The sequence below is a fragment of the Hyla sarda genome, chromosome 2, assembly GCF_029499605.1.
Source record: "Hyla sarda isolate aHylSar1 chromosome 2, aHylSar1.hap1, whole genome shotgun sequence".
In the NCBI taxonomy this organism is placed as follows: Eukaryota; Metazoa; Chordata; class Amphibia; order Anura; family Hylidae; genus Hyla; species Hyla sarda.
Genome location: NC_079190.1, coordinates 256,078,439 through 256,099,201, shown reverse-complemented (window position 1 = coordinate 256,099,201; position 20,763 = coordinate 256,078,439). Strand labels below are relative to the sequence as shown.

The 20,763-nt window shown below is 41.1% G+C and overlaps 1 protein-coding gene and 1 long non-coding RNA gene across 3 annotated transcripts in view; one reads left to right on the top strand and one right to left on the bottom strand.

Annotated features, from left to right (window-relative positions):
• The window catches only part of C2H1orf94 (chromosome 2 C1orf94 homolog), a 282,773-nt gene extending 271,741 nt beyond the window's left edge, over positions 1-11,032 (bottom strand). Inside the window, exon 1 of the mRNA XM_056557010.1 lies at positions 10,688-11,032. Within this exon, the coding sequence (XP_056412985.1) occupies positions 10,688-11,028 (341 nt within the window). The 5' untranslated portion in view covers positions 11,029-11,032. The remainder of the gene's footprint in view (positions 1-10,687) is intronic.
• Positions 11,033-11,142: 110 nt separating this feature from the next.
• On the top strand, positions 11,143-20,539 carry LOC130356017 (uncharacterized). Of its 2 annotated transcripts, none has more exons than XR_008888741.1 (3): positions 11,143-11,334; positions 17,975-18,123; positions 20,456-20,539. It is a non-coding gene; the product is annotated as an uncharacterized LOC130356017 (long non-coding RNA). The 2 variants fall into 2 exon arrangements; XR_008888740.1 differs by lacking the exon at positions 20,456-20,539 and adding an exon at positions 19,021-19,636.
• The last annotated feature ends 224 nt before the right edge of the window (positions 20,540-20,763 follow it).

Genomic DNA, 20,763 nt, shown 5'->3' with positions numbered 1-20,763 from the left:
ATCATTTTAATCGTATTGACCCTCAGAATAAAGAACACACGTCATTTTTACCAGAAATTGTACGGCGTGAAAACAAAACCTTACAAAATTAGCAAAATTGCGTTTTTCGTTTTAATTTCCCCACAAAAATAGTGTTTTTTGGTTGCGCCATACATTTTATGATATAATGAGTGATGTCATTACAAAGGACAACTGGTCACGCAAAAAATAAGCCCTCATACTAGTCTGTGGATGAAAATATAAAAGAGTTATGATTTTTAGAAGGCGAGGAGGAAAAAATGAAAACGTAAAAATTAAATTGTCTGAGTCCTTAAGGCCAAAATGGGCTGAGTCCTTAAGGGGTTAACTCCGTTCTTGGTCATAGGTGAAACTGCACTGGACTTCAAGGTGCTTCTCCTAGTGCTACAGGCAATACCAAGAACACATAGAAAAAAGGAAAAACGAGAGCACTCACTGTTCTGTAGTGTTCTTGTTTTTCCTTTTCCTCTATGTGTTCTTAGAGATATACTTTCTCCTAGTTTTGATTGATATGGAATTTAAAGGGGTACTCCGGTGCTTAGACATCTTATCCCCTATCCAAAGGATAGGGGATAAGATGCCTGATCGTGGGAGTCCCGCCGCTGGGGACCTCTGTGATCTTGCACGCGGCACCCCGTTTGTAATCAGTCCCTGGAGCGTGTTCGCTCCGGGACTGATTACCGGTGACTACAGGGCGGGCGGCGTGTGACATCACGCCCCCGCCCCGTGTGATGTCACGCTCCGCCCCTCTATGCAAGCCTACGGGAGGGGGCTTGACAGCTATCACGTTGCTAGGCAGCAGGGATGGCAGTTTCCCTGGTTACCAGCTTTCAGAAATTTCAGCATTAGGCCCAAGAAGAAACCGACTGTAATGTACAAGGTGGTTCCAAAATGCTGCCCCACAACCCTAGTAGGAGGTGGCTAAAGGGAAACTATTCAGTGCAGTGTTTTGACATTTAGTTTGCATTGGGACCATGTGAGGTGCCTGGAGAACTGCTAATGGTCTGTGAAGTAGAGATGGTCTAAGCATGCCCACTGATGAAGTTTGGTGGGCTGGAAGCATGAGCAGGCAAGTGTATGAAAAGGAACAGTATAAAGGTCGCCATAGAGCCAGTTAGGAAGCCCTAAAGTTGTTCAGCAGAACAGGATCTGAGTAACATCACTGAAAGTCACTCTGTGAACTAGTGCAACATCACTAGTGATTCTTTTGCAGGGCAGGCCGCAAGTATAGGGTGACATCCTCAAATACAGGACAAGGTTTAATGAAAGGTAACCACCAATGTATATATATATATATATATATATATATATATATATATATATATAGCATCTTCCTTTAATAATATTGCTAAAGACAGGGGTGGACTGACAACCCTTGGGGCCCCCGGGCAATAGAGAATCATGGGGCCCTGATGTGCCCATCCATGTGTAAGCCACAAACTCACTTACAAACAATAAATAAATCTTTCAAAATATTAAGAAAATATAGAAAGTAAACTTACATTAAATAAGGTATAACAAATCCGAAGTGTGATGTTCTGAAGTGTTCTGTTCTGAAGTTGGACACCAATGACAACGAATGAGTTGCAACTTGCATGGAAATCAATAGGTACAGTATAGGTACCTATAGGAGGGAAGTATATTGCTATAGGTACCTATAAAAGGTAGGTAAAGTGCAGGTAGCTATAGGAGGGTAGTATATTGCTATAGACACCTCTAGAATGGTAGTATGTACTGTCTAGCACAGTACATGCTACCATCCTAAAGGGGTTCACAGCAAAATACAGTACCTGCTACCATCCTGGAGATGTCCATAGCAATACACAGAAGGCATACAACTTGTTGAATATGATCATGCTTTACACAGTTGAAATCATATTTGCTAACATTTTAGAGTCATTCTGAAAGAGGGTTTATAAAGTGGCGCACCACATACTTTTGCCATTTACATAACAAGTACTCAACGTGTGGTATTTGAATTCCAAATAATGTCAAAAATAGCCCTTACGCCAGACGACCTAAATATACAACCTACAGAACTCATATCAGATCCACAAAAGAAATACAGAACCTCTAGTATGATTTCTGTCCCTAAAGTAATACAGAGCCAAAATCAGAGATATCCAGTGGTGAAAAATGTATCCCCTATCCTAAGATAGGAGATAAGTTTCAGATTGCGGGGGGTCTGACCCCTGGGGCCCCCCTGTGATCTCCTGTACGGGGCCCGACAGCCCTTGAGAAGGGGGCGTGTTGACCACCACACGAAGCGGCGGCTGACACGCCCCCTCAATACACTCTATGGCAGAGCCGAAGCGCTGCCTTCGGCAATCTCTGGCTTTGCCATAGAGTTGTATTGAGGGGGCGTGTCGGCCGCCGCTTCATGTGGTGGTTAACACGCCCCCTTCCGCAGGCTGTCAGGGCCCCGTACAGGAGATCACAGGGGGCCCCAGCGGTCGGACCCCCCGCAATCTGAAACTTCTCCCCTATCCTTAGGATAGGGGATACATTTTTCACCACTGGACTACCCTTTTAAAGTGATTATCCCATGTCATACTTTTTTTTTTTTATTCTCCCCAGACTGCCAGCATTAAAACAATAAGCCTCTACTTACCTCCCCCTGCTTCCCTGGTGTCTCTGGTACATCACATTGCTGTGAGTAAACACCCCCAGGCAGTGTCACTGCACCCACACTTCCTTTAAAAGTAAGCCTCTGGTGACTTACCCCACCATGCACCCACAGACCTCCTCTACTCAGTGCTGCTGCCCTGAAGTCTGTCCCCAACCAGAAGAGAAGTGAAGTCCTCCTGCTGACCTCATGTCTCCTCAGTCAGGCTCAGACCAAGATCCGCTGCCTGCCCTACTCTGCACACACTCTAATTCACACTGGTCATGCTACACTGTGCTCTGCCACATGACTTTAGAAAAGCAGGCAGCATGGAAATTAACACTTCCCTCCCCTTTCATACAAATCAGCAGGCCCCCCTCAGGTCTGGGCCCTTTGGCACTGCACGAGTGCCCAACCTGTCAGTCCGCCCCTGGCTAAAGAATGCCCTTGACCAGGGTAAATAGATAGCCACCTACTAAAGGGTTTAAGTGGCCTTGAAGTCTTACATTTTCTTTTTCCTTTCTCCTTTTATTTTTCCACTGACAGGGTTGTATTAAGGCTTTTTTTTGTGACATTGTTGGCCATGCAAGATGTGACAATGTTGTAGCATACAGCGATAGTAAATATGTTTCCTTTTTTTGTCTCTATTTGATGCTGCAGATTTGAAGCTGCAGCTTTTATGCTGCAGATTTAAATGTTAAGTGAATGCCTAAACACAGCTTCTAATCTGCAGCATGAAATGCAGCAGATTAGTACATCTTAATGCACCCTTAAAAATTTTATTAACTTTTTTTATCATATTTTTTATTCATGCATCTTTTATAAGATTTTATCATACGTAAAACATCACAAATAGGCAATGCAAAAAAAAAAGGCAAAAGAAAACTAAGGGTGCGTTAATACGGCTGTGTGTCTCTGTTTTTTGATGATGCTTGTAAACGGATTACAAACAGTTGTAAAATAATCCCATTGATGTCAATGGGATTTTTTTTACAATCCTTTCACATCCATTTGCATCCGTCTGTGCTTATTTCCGTTTTTTTATGGGAGAAAATATGGTGCATACAGTATTGTTTCTCCCTTCCAAAAAACGGAAGAAGAAATGGATACAGTAAATTTAACATTGAAGTCTATGGAAAACAGATGAGCCTTTAATGTCATCCGTTTTCATTCATTTTTTCAATCCATTTTCTGATCCATTTTTACTTCTGAGCATGCTCAGAACAAAAAACACTTTTTTGTTTTGTTTATTAACCTGTTGGGGATGGAGGGCATACCTGTAAGCCCTTCGTCCACTCCCTTTCTCTAACGCAGGGCCACGGCGTCATAGCGGGTCATAGCCTCTATGAACGCCCTTGACCCATGGCTAATAGCGCGTTGCACTGTTAACCCTTTAGACGCGGCATTCAAAGTTGAACGCTGCATCTAAAGTGAAGATAAAAGAATGCCGGTTAGCTCAGGGGGCTGTTCGGGAATGCCGTGGCAAAATCGCAGCATCCCGAACAGCTGTAGGACACGAGGAGGGTCCCCTTACCTGCCTTCTGGTGTCCGATCGCCAAATTACTGCTCAGTGCCTTAGATCCAGGCATGAGCAGTCAAGTGGCAGAATCATTGATCAATGGTTTCCTATGAGAAACCATTCATTAATGTAAAAGATCAGTGTGTGCAGTGTTTTAGCCCCATATGGGAGCTATAACACTGCGAAAAAAAAAAAAAAAAAGTTAATAAAGATCATTTAACCCCTTCCCTAATAAAAGCTTGAATCACCCCCCTTTTTCCCATTTAGAAAGAAAAAACAGTGTAAATAAAAATAAACATATGCGATATCGCCGCTTGCGGAAATGTCCGAATTATAAAAATATATAGTTGATTAAACTACATGGTCAATGGCGTACGCACAAAAAAACTTCCAAAGTCCAAAATAGCATACTTTTGGTCACTTTTTATATCAGGAAAAAATTAATAAAAAGCGATCAAAAAGTCCGATCAATACAAAAATGGTACTGCTAATAACTTTGGGTTCTGGCGCAAAAAATATGTGGAAAATTTAAAAAGTTATAAGGGTCAGAAGATGACGATTTTAAACATATAAATTTTCCTGCATGTAGTTATGATTTTTTCCAGAAGTATGACAAAATCAAACCTATATAAGTAGGGTATCATTTTAATTGTATGTACCTACAGAATAAAGAGAAGGTGTCATTTTTACCAAAAAATTTACTGCGCAGAAATGAAAGCCCCCAAAAGTTACAAAATGGCATTTTTTTCTTCAATTTTGTCGCACAATGATTATTTTTTCCCATTTTGCCGTAGATTTTTGGGTAAAATGACTGATGCCCTTACAAAGTAGAATTGGTGTTGCAAAGAATAAGTCATTATATGGATTTTTACGTGCAAAATTGATAGGGTTATGATTTTTAAAAGGTTACGGAGGAAAAAATGTGCAAAAACGGAAAAACCCTCCATCCCCAAGGGGTTAACTGAACAATAACGGATCCAAATGGATACAAATAACACCCATGTGCATCCGTTATTAGTGTTGAGCGGCATAGGCCATATTCGAATTCGCGAATATTCGCGAATATATGGACGAATATTCGTCATATATTCGCGAATATTCGCATAATCGTAATATTCTCGTTTTATTTTCGCATATGTGAAAATTCGCGAATGCGAAAATTTACATTTGTGAAAATTAGCATTTACAAAATTAGTATCAGGGAAAATTCGCATATGCGAAAATTAGCATATGCTAATTTTTGCATGTGCAAAAATTCGCACACCAGTCTCACACAGTAGTATTAGAGCCTTTTTTACACCACACAAGCTGGAAGCAGAGAGGGATGATCACTGTGATGTGTACTGTGAAAAAAAAATTATAATATTCGTAATTACGAATATATAGTGCTATATTCGCCAATATTCGCGAACTCGCGAATATGCGATATTCGCGAATAAAATTCGCATTGCGAATATTCGTGAGCAACACTATCCGTTATCATCTGTTTTTTTAAAGTCCATTTTTATTTTTGACGGGAGAACGGGTTGGGTCTAGACGGCCATGTGAACGCAGCCTAACAAAGCAAACTCAAGAGACATTGCTTAACAAGACACAACACAAATACAAACACAAAACACAGAAAAAAATAAAGCCAAAATAAAACAAACTCAAAAAAAACATTTTTAAACACCTTTTTAAAAATCCCTTATGGTTTTTTTTAAGCAATCATTTGGTCAGTCTCTCAGGAACTGATAGATAAAGGAGAAGACATAGGACCTGACCCCATTAGAGGTATGAGGCAGGTGTACATAAGAGTTGCTTCCTCTAACTCTGACTAAGCTACACTAAAACTATCTCCTTCCTGTCTAGCCAGACCTGGGTAGAGCAGGGCAGGAGCCCTGATTGGCTGAAGCAGTCATGCGATCCCTGAAGCATTCTCCTGCACAGACAAGTTAACTCTTACATAGCTAGAACAAATACATAGACAAAAAAATGACAATACACTATAATACACAGAACCTGTAGCCTGAGCTGTATGCCCGGCGCAGATACGGCAAAGTAACATCCACCTGACAGGACAGGACAGGTGCGTTTCACATTGGGACACCACATGTATGCCAAAAACTGTTCAATGCAATGAATCATATTGATTGCAGCATTTAAACAGTGAAATGGCCAGCATCATAGTTATCTCCAATGTTGGTCAGGTATTATGTGCACAAAGCAGCAGTCACCTGCTGGGTATGGTGCGAGCCTGGCTCCCGAGTGTGTGCCATATTCCATCACCCGACTTAATAAATGTATGTCATGTGTCAGGAAGGGGTTAAAAAGCACAGATGCTTAATTGCAAGTAAATAATAGACACTTGTTATGTGTTAAGCCTATTAGGCTGTATTTGTGTAAGGGGCGTGAATATCTTACGTCCCCTGCACATCTAGGGGGGACATTAAAGGAGTAGTCCAGTGGTGATTCAGTGGTGAGCAACTTATCCCCTATCCTAAGGATAGGGGATAAGTTGCAGATCGCGGGGGGTCCGACCCCTGGGGCCCCCCGCGATCTCCTGTACGGAGCCCCGACAGCCCGCTGGAAGGGGGCGTGTCGACCTCCGCACGAGGCGGCGGCCGACACGCCCCCTCAATACAACTCTATGGCAGAGCCGAAGCGCTGCCTTCGGCAATCTCCGGCTCTGCCATAGAGATGTATTGAGGGGGCGTGTCGGCCGCCGCCTCGTGCGGGGGTCGACACCCGCTATCTCGGCGGAGAGCCGGGGCCCCGTACAGAGAGATCGCAGGGGGCCCCAGCGGTCGGACCCCCGCGATCTCAAACTTATCCCCTATCCTTAGGATAGGGGATAAGTTTTTCACCACTGGACTACCCCTTTAAGGAATTGTGTGTAGGAGGTGGAGGTATATAACGCCCCTGCACCCTGCAGGGCATATGTGACGTTTTGTGGACCCTCCAACTCTCCCTTTTTCAATTTATCCATTACAAGGTATGCCCTCTAAAGGCGTGCTCTCCGTTGTGGTTATGGGCACAAATCTGACCCCTTTGTTAAGTTTAATGTTTTAATACAGGTATGTATGTATCATTATAATCACAAGCATGAGTGGGAAGCCCTGAGCACAAGCACATCTTATTGACAAAATGTTTTTTTCACATTCCTAATTTCTAAATATTTTCCAACCACATAAAAAAATGAAATTAAAAGACCCAATAATTTGGGCTGCAGATGTGACTCCTACATAATAGGTTTGAGTAAATAAATGATAGATGTCATGCCGTCCTTGCTCCTTAATACATCCTTTATTTTTATGTCTGGAACATTGACAATTGCGTTTAATTATTTTATAGAAAATTAACTGCATGTGTTATAGCGGACTATTATTTTCAGAAATTGAAAAAAAATCCATTGAAAGTGAAGAGTAAGACAAATGTTAGCAGTATAATAGGCTGTGTATATATAGTGCAGTACTGGTGCAAAGTTTTCTTAGCTGAAGTCTCTGCAGGAAGTGCAGCCATATTGATTGGCAATGTTGAATCAGCTCAAACCCCACTGTATAAAAGCATTTTGTCAGCACATTTTGTTAACAACCAAGTGACTCATCACCATTACTTTAGGAAAAGCAATTCAAAAGTGACAATTAATAAAATTGTTGCTAAAACTAAATGCAAAAATACTAATACATGTGAGGCCATACACACAGGGATCTGCTGAGATCACTTTAGTGATATACATTTACCCTAAGCCCCCAGTGTACACCCCTAATATAAGGCTGCAGATTAGGCATATTAAAATACAAAGGTATATATCACCCATAGGGTCCTATTGTATTGTTGAAAATAAATAACTACAAAGGATACATGGAATTGTGTTGTTTACTTAGCCGTTGCATACAATAATTTTTGCAGTATGAACTCACTAGTCATTTTATGAGGAAGAGAATCCATTCTAATAGAAAACCACATACATAGTTAAAAACAAGTTTCCTTCAATGGCTATATTCACATATAAAAGCTGCAACATGTCCACTTTTTAATGCCTCTAGTACAAATGTTGCACCTTACTGGTCCTCTGCAGTTCTGAACAGTGGAGGCACAGGTCGGCTATAATGTACAGCAATTCAATTCATCTTAAACCTTTATGAAACTAGCCTTAAAGGGGTACTCCCACCCTAGACATCTTATCCCCTATCCAAAGGATAGGGGATAAGATGTCTGATCACGGGGGTCCCACCACTGGGGACCCCCGCAATATTGCATGTGGCACCCACCTGTTTCTTGTCCGGAAACGCTGGATAGTCTGGGTCGTTACCATGGGAGCGGAAGTCCGTGACGCCAGGACTCTGCCCCCGTGTGACGTCATGCCCCGTCCCCTCAATGCAAGTCTATGGGAGGGGGTGTGATGGCCGTCACGCCCCCTCCCATAGACTTGCATTGTGGGGGATAGGGGATAAGATATCTAGGGTGGGAGTACCCCTTTAAGGTGGCTAATCAGCATAAGTAGCTGTACCTCCCGACGTTCCATACAGATGCATGCTCAGCTTGTCCAAGCATGCATACTAAAGGGGTGCTCTGGTGGGAAAAAATGGCAAATCAACTGGTACCATAAAGTTAAACAGATTTGTAAATTACTTCTGCTATAGTAGATTTATGAAAGAGACAGAAATAAAGCAGAAAGATAGATAGATAATTTGCACTTTTAGAAGCCCAGAGTTAAATATATTTAATATATTTTATATTTATTGTTACATAATGATAATGAAGTTTTATGACTGTGAAAAAAATGTACCGCCGAGGGCAGTAAGTCTCTATGGGAATAGTGATTGGGCATCAGAGCAATACTGCATGGAGGAAACAAAAAAACATGTCTGACCATATATTTAGTGATGATGATATAAACAAACATACAGACTCCATGGAAAGCCAGTGCATGCCTCTAAATAAAATGACATTTTCTGCATGTGGACAAACAACACCATGTCTATGGCCTTGTTGAAATATAAAATGATTAAAAGACTATGAAGTCCTCAGAGACAATTGTGATTCTTCTAAGCTGCAAATACTATTGCTGACTTTTTCAATCCCTTTCCCAAGGACCATGGTAACATCAGCATGTTTCTATATTTAAAGTCCCATGAAAGTTCATTTATTGGGACGATTGTTCCTTTTATGTGACATGTCCCTATTTATAGAAAGAGCAGGGTCCAGCTGAGATGCGGGTCAGGGTCCAAATGTCCTTTCGGTTCTCTGTGCTAATATGTTAAATAGAGGTATTGTTAATAAAATATGATGGGGACCATCCACCATTTCTATAGTTTCTGTATTTCTATAGATTCATGAAATATATATTTCTGCTCCATAATTCTAATTTTATCATTGCCGTCTCTGATGTTAAAATAATGGTCTAGAGATAGAGATTTACTGTCACTCATTGCTTGATGCATACAGGAAATAATGGTAAGAAAAATTGAAGTTATTTTGACAGTAGCATGTGCTATTAAACAGTCCTTTTCCCAGTGTCTGTTAACACTATTGAGGGCGGATCAAGACTGGTAGAGGACCCTTGCAAAAAAAATAGGTTGAGGTCCCCTTCCCAATGTCAGTGTCTTATAACTTGTGAATAACTCATCCTTGAAATGCATGTTATGTATGTGCTGGTAGATGTTGTTGATGTCAATAGCACTTGATGACATGTAATGTGTCCCGCTGCCCCCTGGTGTCTGCTACTGGGTGAAGCCGGGTTTAGAATGATGGATTTCAACATGTCTAATCCTTTTTTCAACAGAAAATAGATGTTGCTAGTTGTATCATATACTCCCCCTATGACAATAAGCTTGCATGCTTGACTACAAGATTTCTTCTATTTCCCAGTGAAGTTGAGATTCAGGAGACTGGAGGTTTAATCCCTAGTGATTACTAGTGTTGAGCGGCATAGGCCATATTCGAATTAGCGATATTTTGCGAATATATGGACGAATATTCGTCATATATTCGCTAAATTTGCATATTCGTAATCGCATTTTATTTTCGGAAACACGAAAATTTGCATATGCGAAAAATAGCATAAGCGAAAATTAGCATATACAAAAATTAGCATAAGCGAAACTTCGCATATGCGAAAATAAGCATATGCAAATTTACGCATATGCGAAAATGCGCACGCCAGTCTCACACAGTAGTATTAGAGCCTTCTTTACACCACACAAGCTGGAAGTAGAGAGGGATGATCACTGTGATGTGTAGTGTGAAAAAAAAAATAAGAATATTCGTAATTACTAATATATAGTGCTATATTCGTGAATATTCGCGAATTCGCGAATATCGCATATTCGCGAATAAAATTCATATTGCGAAGATTCGCGAGCAACACTAGTGATTACTCCTAGTAAACACCGCATTATCTACTGCCACACTGGAGGTATCCTTTAGAAGCTTCATGTGCTACTGGGGTTTGCTGGAAGGACAGTAGAAACTTGGTGGTGAAAAAGTCTAACCAACTGCCTCTTTTGATCTTCCTATAATCCAGCCCTTACAATATAGTTTTTTCAAAATGGTACTCTTACCTCACATTAGTATTATTTGACTTTTCATGTGTCCTTTCAGTCTTTAATGTCAAATTTCCATTCTGAGGTTTTAAACCCTCTGGTAAATCCTGGGCCTGTTTCCAAATTCCATAACATACTCTGTCAAACTCATCCTTGGGAGCATCTGGGTGGACCCAGGCATGCCTAGGAAATGGGCCAATTGGTGGGTCATGTTTGGAACTTTCTAAGACCTCTAGTGCTATAGGTATAGGCTGAAACATCCTGTCTTTTTCTCCTATACACTCTGGCGGTTTGCGCTCAAGAGCCTTTTTGTCAGTTAGGAGCTGGCAACGGAAACATGTCTCATGACAGCTGGGCATGAGATGGCTGGCAAAGCAAGTTTGAGCTGAAACACCTAAACATCGATATAAATGCTACACTTACAATACACTAATTAAAACATAAAATGTGTAGCATTAAAGGGGTTATACAGGTATAGAAAAACAGCTAATTTCTTTCAAAAACTGCTCCTGGTGTTCTCTGCTGACACCTCTGTCTGTGTCAGGAACTGTCTGGAGGAGGAGAGGTTTGCTGTGGGGATTTGTTCCTACTCTGGACAGTTCCTAAAATGGACAGAGGTGGGGACATGCGCGCCGGAGCAGAGGCTGGGGCAGGAGAGGCACCAGGTGAGTGACGGACCGGGGCTCACATGCGGGCGTGATGCAAGTGCGAGTCCCAGCAATGCGAGTCCCAGCCCTGCTGGCAGCAGCAGGTAACGGGACCATGCGCTCACGACCAGCATGTGCGGCCGGAGCACATAACATAACAAGTATACAGCAGTGGATAACTACTAGAAGAATTAAGATTTTTTAATAGAAGTAATTTACAAATCTGTTTAGCTTTCTGGCACCAGTTAATATGAACAAATGCATTGCATGACTTTAAAGTACAATATGAATTTCCTAAAAAGTATTGCATAAGACAAGATTTTTAATATCACTGATATACTACTGCAGAGTATTTGTACACGCAACCATAAAAATGCAAATAAACAACTGAAAATAAGTTTAAAAGTGAATGCTTTCAAATGCCTTTAAAGGGGTACTCCGGCCCTAAGACATCTCATCACCTATCCAAAGGATAGGGGATAAGATGTCTGATTGCGGGGGTCCCACCGCTGGGGTCCCCCACAGAGAGCAGTGTAGTTAGGCAGAAAGGACATTTAAAAAGAAAATAACTTCCAGCTGATAAGTACTGGAAGGATTCGTGATTTTTAACCCCTTAAGGACATTAAACCTGTAAACCTGTATGCCCCTGAAAGACCAGGCCTGTTTTTTCAAATCGGGGATGTCTGTCTTTATTAGAGAATAACTCTGGTAACGTTTTGCCAATCACGATAATTCTGACTTTGTTTTTTTTTTTTTGTCACAAGTTGTGACTTGTGACAAGTACATAGTAAAAGTAAGCCGATATCATTTGTAGTTTTTTTACAATGCAAAAACATCATGAAATTAAAAAATAATAAAGATTTTTTTGCTATTTTAACACTAATAGGCTTCATATATTTATACTTTCTGACCAAATAGTTTATGAAACTTATACTTTCAGATGTCTACTTTATTTTGAAAGCATTTCTTTTGTTTTAATTAACATTTTAAATGAATTAGAAGCCTAACAATTTATCTTGAAATTATGAAAATTATGAAAATTTGAAAAGTACATCTTTCTTTTTTATGTGCTATGAAAGGTTTGGAGAAATTTGAAGGTGGTAGAACATAGGACCCCCCTCCCCCCCAAATGATCCCATTTTAAAAACTAGACCCCTCAAGGTATTTGCAAGGGGGTACAGTGAGTATTTAAACACCATCGTTTTTTTGCTGGCATTGTTACAAATTCAGTGTTAAAAATTTGAAATGTGATTTTTTTTTTTACAAATGCATCATTTGTGGGACATATTTTTTGTACATCGCTTATGATATTGAAAGAAATGCACCCTATATATTTTTGTAACTGTCAATTTTTATTACGTTTTCCAAAAATATCAACAACAAGTGATGCAATCAAGTAGCAAAGTTGGGGGTAGAAACCCCTACAAGGCAAGAAAATATATTACCGTATATACTCGAGTATAAGCCGACCTGAATATAAGCCGAGGCCCCTAATTTTACCCCAAAAACCCAGAAAAGTTATTGACTCAACTACAAGCCTAGGGTGGGAAATACATCATCGCCCCATGTCATCATCCAGACCCCCGTCATCATCCCCCCCTTCATCATCACCCCCTGTCAATCCCTTCATCAGTAGTCTTCAACCTGCGGACCTCCAGATGTTGCAAAACTACAACTCCCAGCATGCCCGAACAGCCATCGGCTGTCCAGGCATGCTAGGAGTTGTAGTTTTGAAACTTCTGGAGGTCCGCAGGTTGAAGACCACTGCGGCCTTCGTCATCAGCCCCCCCCTTCATCATCACCGCCTGTCAATCCCTTCATCAGTGGTCTTCAACCTGCAGACCTCCATAGGTTTCAAAACTACAACTCCCAGCATGCCTGGACACTTTCACCGGGGGGGCCTCTTCTCAACGCTTCGGCCCCGGAGTAGTAACATTGCCTTGACGATGACGCACAGGAATGTTGTGCATGAACGTCCCTGTGTGGCCTCGTCAAGGCAACGTCACTACTCCGGGGCCGGGCCCGAAGCACGGAGAAGAGGCCCCCCCCAGGTGAAAATGGACAGCCCGCAACGACTAACCATCCCCACCGGACAGTCCCTGCAGCATAGATGGCCCGGACAAGCTCACCCTTCCTTCCCACTGAGGGGAGGTGAGTACAAAACAAAAGGGGGGGGGGGGGGGGCTGGATGATGACGAAGGCCACAGTGGTCTTCGACCTGCGGACCTCCAGAGGTTTCAAAACTACAACACCCAGCATGCCTGGACAGACGATGGCTGTCCGGGCTTGCTGGGAGTTGTAGTTTTTCAACATCTGGAGGTCTGCAGGTTGAAGACCACTGATGAAGGGATTGACAGGTGGAGAGTTCACTCGAGTATGAGCCAAGGGGGGCGTTTTCAGCACGAAAAATCGTGCTGAATAACTCGGCTTATACTCGAGTATATACGGTAACAAGACAATACAATGCACAATGTCGAAGAGAAATGCACCCTATATTTTATTAAGCTGCTCGGTCAGTGTTTGGAAATACCCCCGCTTAGGCCTTATTTGGTTCCTTGGCCGTGTGGTAGGACCCAGAAGGAGAGGAGCATGATTTGGCTTTGAGGGCATCATTATAGGCCACACTTCATGCCTGCAAAGGGTTTTAGCTACCAGAACAATACAGAACCCCCACAAGTGACCCCATTTTGGAAATTACACCCCTAAAGTATTCATCTAGACCAAAAATGAGTACTTTGAGTCCTTTTTGTGTGGCTGGAATGGTTACAAAGTCAGTGGAAAAATGTTAATTTTGTTTTTTTTCCCACAAATGCATCCTTTGTGGGACATATTATCTGTACATTGCATCGGAAAAGTAGAAAATGTGCCCCATATTTTATTATGCTGTTTGTCCTGTGTTTGGTAATACCCCCGTTTAGGCCATATTTGGTTGCATGGCCACATGGTGGGACCCAAGAGGAGAGGAGCACCATCATTATACAAATTGTAGGCCGCACTTCATTTTGCAAAGCATTCTAGCTGTCAGAACAATACTGCACCCCCAGAACTGACCCCATTTTTGAAACTACGCCCCCTAAAATATTCACCTGGGGCAAGAGTGAGTACGTTGAGCCCTTATTGTGTGGCTAGAATTATTTTAAAGTCAGTGGAAAAAAAAATTATTTTTTTTTTCCCTCACAAATTCTTTATTTGTGGGAAATCATTTTGGTAAGTAACTTTTGAAATGGAGGAAATGCACCCATATTTTATCATGCTGTTCTTCCCGGGCTGCATAGTACCCCTACTTAGGCCATATCTGGTTGCCTGACCCCTTAGTAGGACCAAGAAGGAGAGGAGACCCCTTTGGCGGCAAAAGATCGGAGCTGTCAGAACAATACAGTGTATTGGCTGGACCAGGGACCGCTCTGATTGGTCCTTGGCTGGCTAGCAGTGACGCGCAGCTGTCTGTGACAGTTAACCCCTTAAGGACCGGAGGTTTTTCCGTTTTTGCATTTTCGTTTTTTGCTCCTTGCCTTTAAAAAATCATAACTCTTTCAAATTTACACCTAAAAATCCATATGATGGCTTATTTTTTGCGCCACCAATTCTACTTTGTAATGACATCAGTCATTTTGCCCAAAAATCTATGGTGAAGCGGAAAAAAAAATCATTGTGCGACAAAATTGAAAAAAAAAACGCTGTTTTGTAATTTTGGGGGCTTCCGTTTCTACGTAGTACATTTTTCGGTAAAAATGACACCTGATATGTATTCTGTAGGTCCATATGATTAAAATGATACCCTACTTATATAGGTTTAATTTTGTCGGACTTCTGGAAAAAATCATAACTACATGCAGGAAAATTAAGACGTTTAAAATTGTCATCTTCTGACCCCTATAACTTTTTTATTTTTCCGTGTATGGGGCGGTATGAGGGCTCATTTTTTGCGCCGTGATCTGAAATTTTTAACGGTACCATTTTTGCATTGATAGGACTTATTGATCACTTTTTATTCATTTTTAAATGATATAAAAAGTGACCAAAAATGCACTATTTTGGACTTTGGAATTTTTTTGCGCGCACGCCATTGACCGAGCAGTTTAATTAATGATATATTTTTATAATTCGGACATTTCTGCACGCGGTGATACCACATATGTTTATTTTTATTTTTATTTACACTGTGTTTTTTTTTTTATTGGAAAAGGGGGGTGATTCAAACTTTTAATAGGGGAGGAGTTAAATGATCTTTATTCACTTTTTTTTTCACTTTTTTTTTGCAGTGTTATAGGTCCCATAGGGACCTATAACACTGCACACACTGATCTTCTATGTTGATCACTGGTTTCTCATAAGAAACCAGTGATCAACGATTCTGCCGCATGACTGCTCATGCCTGGATCTCAGGCACTGAGCAGTCATTCGGTGATCGGACAGCGAGGAGGCAGGAAGGGGCCCTCCCGCTGTCCTGTCAGCTGTTCGGGATGCCGCGATTAGCTAGTCTGAGCTAGTCGGGAACTTTCACTTTCACTTTTAGCCGCGCGGCTCAGCTCTGAGCGCGCGGCTAAAGGGTTAATAGCGCGCGGCGCCGCGATCGGCGCTGCGCGCTATTAGAGGCGGGTCCCGGCTTCACTATGACGCCGGGCCCGCCATGATATGACGCGGGGTTACTGTGTAACCCCGCGTTATATCAGAAGAGCAGGACCAAGGACGTACCGGTACGTCCTTGGTCCTTAAGGGGTTAAAGTTTCTGATGGATATATCCGTCATGTTGTAGGAATAAGCACCCACTCATGGCCAATTGGGTTGGGTGACAGTTCCCATTAATACTGCATTTCTGCAGTAAAGGTGTCCGTTGTCATGTCAAAAAAGTGATGCCAATGTATACTGTAGCAGTCTCATTCAGAAATGGACCTGCTACAGTAAATGTCAGCATCACTTTTTTTGACATGATGCTGACGGATACCTCTAACATACTGCTGAAATGCAGTATGAACGGGATGCAGTGTAGGATCACATAGAGCGCATCCGCAGCATACTTCACACTGCGGATGCCCCCGGCAGTCACAAGAGCGAGATCACTGCTGTGGCTGGGTAGCTCAGTGTGTCCGCTAACGACTGCCAGCGGGAAATCTGCCGCTATGAGTGGACACACAAAGCTACCCAGCTGCAGCAGGGAGCTCATTATTGTGACTGCTGGCGGGCATCCACAACATGAAATATGCTGCGCATGTACGCCATGTGATCCTACACATTATGCATTTTTATTTTTCACTATAATTATTTAATAATGTTTTTTTTTTTTATCCTTTCTTACATTTTTTTAAAACATTTTTTACACTTTTTTTTTTACACTTATTGGCCCACATTTATCATTGCAGTGCAAGTGAAGCATTTTTTTACACCTTTTTTTTTGTGTGCTGATAATGTGTAGGAGCACCACATTTATTAAAAGGTAAAAGAACTTTGACAAATTTTGTGCAGGTCACATTTTCTGAAATTTCTGTCTACACATACACCAAAAAGCTACACCATGTCTGGGCTGGTGTAATTTTCGAGACTTTTCAATGGCTTTGCACCTTTTTTTGCTCCTTTTTACAAAAAGGGGCAATGATAAATCCCTTCCATATCATGTCTATTTCCAAAATCAGTGGATTGCAACTCAAGATCAGTGGATTGAAACTCAAAATCAGCAGAAATGTGTAAACAAAAAGGGGCAAAAAAAGGCGCAAAAAACCCTGCTTGCGCCTTTTTTGACCCTTTTTTAGACACAAAAAACAGCCTAAAGACAATGATAAATGTGGGCCATTGTTTTTACACTTTTATTTATTTCATATTATTTTTTTACACTTTTTTTTATGTTTGGAATACTTAGTATTCTAAAGCATTGCAGTTATATGCTGCCTGCTAGTTTTACATTGGTAGGCAGCATATCAGGATGTCCAGTCGGGCAACAACCGGGGCAGACCTGGGGGTCCTTGTAAAGATCCCCGGCTGCCCAGGTAACTGGCAGCACCCCGCGATCGTTGCAGGGTGCTACAGGTGAGAGACAGAGGGAGCCCCCTGCCTCTGTCAAAACTCCTTACAGCTCGCGGTCACTTCCGACCGCGGCTGTAAGGGTTAAACTGCCGGAACTGAAGTTTACTTCAGTCATGGCAGTGCGGCAGGGTCCCGCCCGTCTGGGATCACACACAGCACTCAGGGAAGACAGAGGGAACTCCCTCCCTCTGTCAAAACACTTACAGCCTGTGGTCACTTCCGACCGAGGCTGTAAGGGTTAAACTGTGTGTTACAGCCGAGTCCCTGCCGGATCTCATGGGTGCACTGGGCAGCACCCACGAGAACCATGGACGTGTATACTCGTCCTGGTGCGGGAACGTACATCCTGCTTGGACGTGTATACACGTTCATGGTCGTTAATGTGTTAAATAGAAGTAATTTACAAATCTGTTTAATTTTCTGGCACCGGTTGATTAAAAAAAAAAATGTTTTCCAGTGGAGTACCCCTTTAATGACATAGGAACATATAGAAAATGTATGCATAAAAAAAAATAACTATTTTACTTTTAGCACTAAACCTTTTCACTGATTTAGGAAGATGTAGGTTATACACTCACCATATTGTCTTTGGTGGTAGAGTATAGGCAATATCCAATAATCATTGTGTGTCTCTGTACAGAATAAAACCAGAGAGGAAAGCGTTACAAATCCGGGCTGCCAGGCTCCACTCTGAAAACAGTGAGTCAGTAGAGTGAGGAAGAAAGCTGAGTCATCACAGTGCAGGCAAGAGAAGGACACGCCCCTCCCTCTGAGAAGATGAAAAAGACAGTGAGCAAGTTTAATATGGTATTTTTTCTGTGAAATATAGGTGATATAAAATTACATGTACATGATCAGGATTAGGTACTGAGTAACATATAACAGTCTTTTTTTTTGTGTGTGTGTGTGGGATCTGACAGGTACGCTTTAATCCATTTAACTACCAATGTGTCTATTTATGGTAGTGGGGGGCATTATTTCTGCTCATATGTCCTTTTAATGGCCAAGAATTTAGAAAACTTTTGAACATGTATTCCCTTACGGGGGGGCTAAGTGACATGAAGAAAAGTCCACTGTACTCCCCCCCCCCCCCCCTGGGGTTATTTACAGCCATCAGGGGCTGCTTAATTTCCTACATGAGAGAAGATTATTGTTCTAATCTCCTTTCCTTTTCTACTAGTTGGAAAGTATCCATACTAGGAGCCCTGGAATTAACTGGGTAAAACCCTTTGTGTATAGGTATACACACTGATTTAATTTCCTTTCTGTCCTGCTCACTGTTTTGATGTAAATCCAGTAATTCTGTAAGCTCTAACTGGTCCCTAAGCATCAAATGCAACAGAATAAGAGTGGAACCTCAGTGATTTAAATCCTATACGGATGTGTTATCTTCTATATCGATGGACAAATCTACCATCTGTAAAAAAAAAAAAAAAAAAAAAAAGTCCCTTAACCATTAATAAACATATAAGCCAATTCACATCCCAATGGGTTTGACTAAATTTAATAAATAAAGTGTTAGTCTGGGGCAAAATTAAAGGGGTACTCCCGTGGAAAACTTTTTTTTTTTTTTTAAATCAACTGGTGCCAGAAAGTTAAACAGATTTGGGCATTACTTTTATAATTTGCTTGTTTCTCCTTTGGTGTTTTTTGCCCTGTCAATTTAATTTTCTTTTTTTTTCTCAGTATTTGTGTACCGTGGGAATGGTGGGGACTTGCTCCACAAAACATTCAGATCAGTGGTATCATTCTTGGAATCTCCTTATTGGACAGGCCTGAAGATCATGTTCCACTGATGATGCATATAGGACAGAACGAAGTTTGATAGAGAAGAGACTGGCCGATTGGGAATATCATTGTGGGTTATTCTGCCATGCTGAAAGTTTTTGGGATGGTAAACCTAGGTCAGAGTATTTGTACATGACCCGACATGAAAATTCGGATGTGAATATTTTTGCCGCCACTATTTTCCTAATGGTATCATTTTTTGTGCAATATATACACCTTTGTTTAGGATAGCACAAGAATAAGGATCACACCATTTACAATGTTTCAGTGATTTTTCCTTATCAGGTGCAGTATATAGCAGTTATTTATGGGTTTGGCAGCATACTCTGTATAATCACATTTAGTCATAATCTACATATGCCTTGATGAAGGTTCTTATCTAAAATCTGTTGTTTTTTAATATTTCTAGCCTGTCTTAACACTATTTTTAATGTTTCCCAATAAAGCTTTAACATGCTATACCCTTTTATGCTAGGGACGTTAGGGACCCACTCTTAATAGGTGGCCTTGACGTGGCGAGTGGGCTTGTACCTTTTGATCAAAATGTATACTAACAACCTAATAGTTTTTGAAATTATTCTGAGAAGCAATTAGATCAAAATACAAAATTGTGGATGTGCGGCCATGTCTGCTTTTTCTACCCGGATTCATATATATATATATATATATATATATATATATATATATATATATAATATGTTTTATCCCTTTGGAGTAGTTTACTCTCTTCAGTATTATTGTATGGCAGTGTACTTTTTTTTATCAGTAATTTGCTAGCAGATCTGACGTAATAGTCATCAAAGCCTATAGATGGCTCTGGCAGCCATAATAACTAATGGCCACCCTGCAATTGCTTTGCGGGGATGCTAATCAGCATTGAGACAGGAGCAGCAACTATCAAATAAGCTTCTAGGTGGTTATTATTGTCTGTGGCATTTAAGGAGTTAAAGGGGTACTCCTCTGGAAAACATTATTTTTTAAATCAACTGCTGCCCGAAAGTTAAACAGATTTGTAAATTACTTCTATTCAGGAAGTTCTTTTCTTTTTTAATTTCCTTTCTGTCTGTCCACAGTGCACCTCTGTCCATTTTAGGAACTGTCCAGAGCAGGATAGGTTTGCTATGGGGATTTGCTCCTACTCTGGACAGTTCCTAAAATGGACAGAGGTGTCAGTAGAGAGCACTGTGGTCAGACAGAAAGGAAATTCAAAAAGAAAAGAACTTCCTGTGCAACATACAGAAGCTTATAAGTACTGGAAGCTTAAAAGTACTGGAATATACTCATTTTAGTCTATTATCACCAACTTATAATTACTTATATCCCTTCTTTTCAGCACATTGCACTTTTTTCCAACCAACCACCTTTTACCTGTACCTGTTCCTACATCCTGTGAAATAAAACAGGTAATCAACATCACTGCTGGCTTATTGTATTTTACTCATTTTATACAGTTTTCATACAGAATTTTATCCTCATTTCCAGCATATTATATATTACTAAATATAGCGCCGATTATTATAATCTTGTGTTTTTACATCCCTTAGTATATGGTATAAAGGGAACCGTATACAATAGATCGGCAGCTAGTTACCACCTCTCTAAGTCCTAGGTAGCGCTTGTATGTATGTATATATATATATA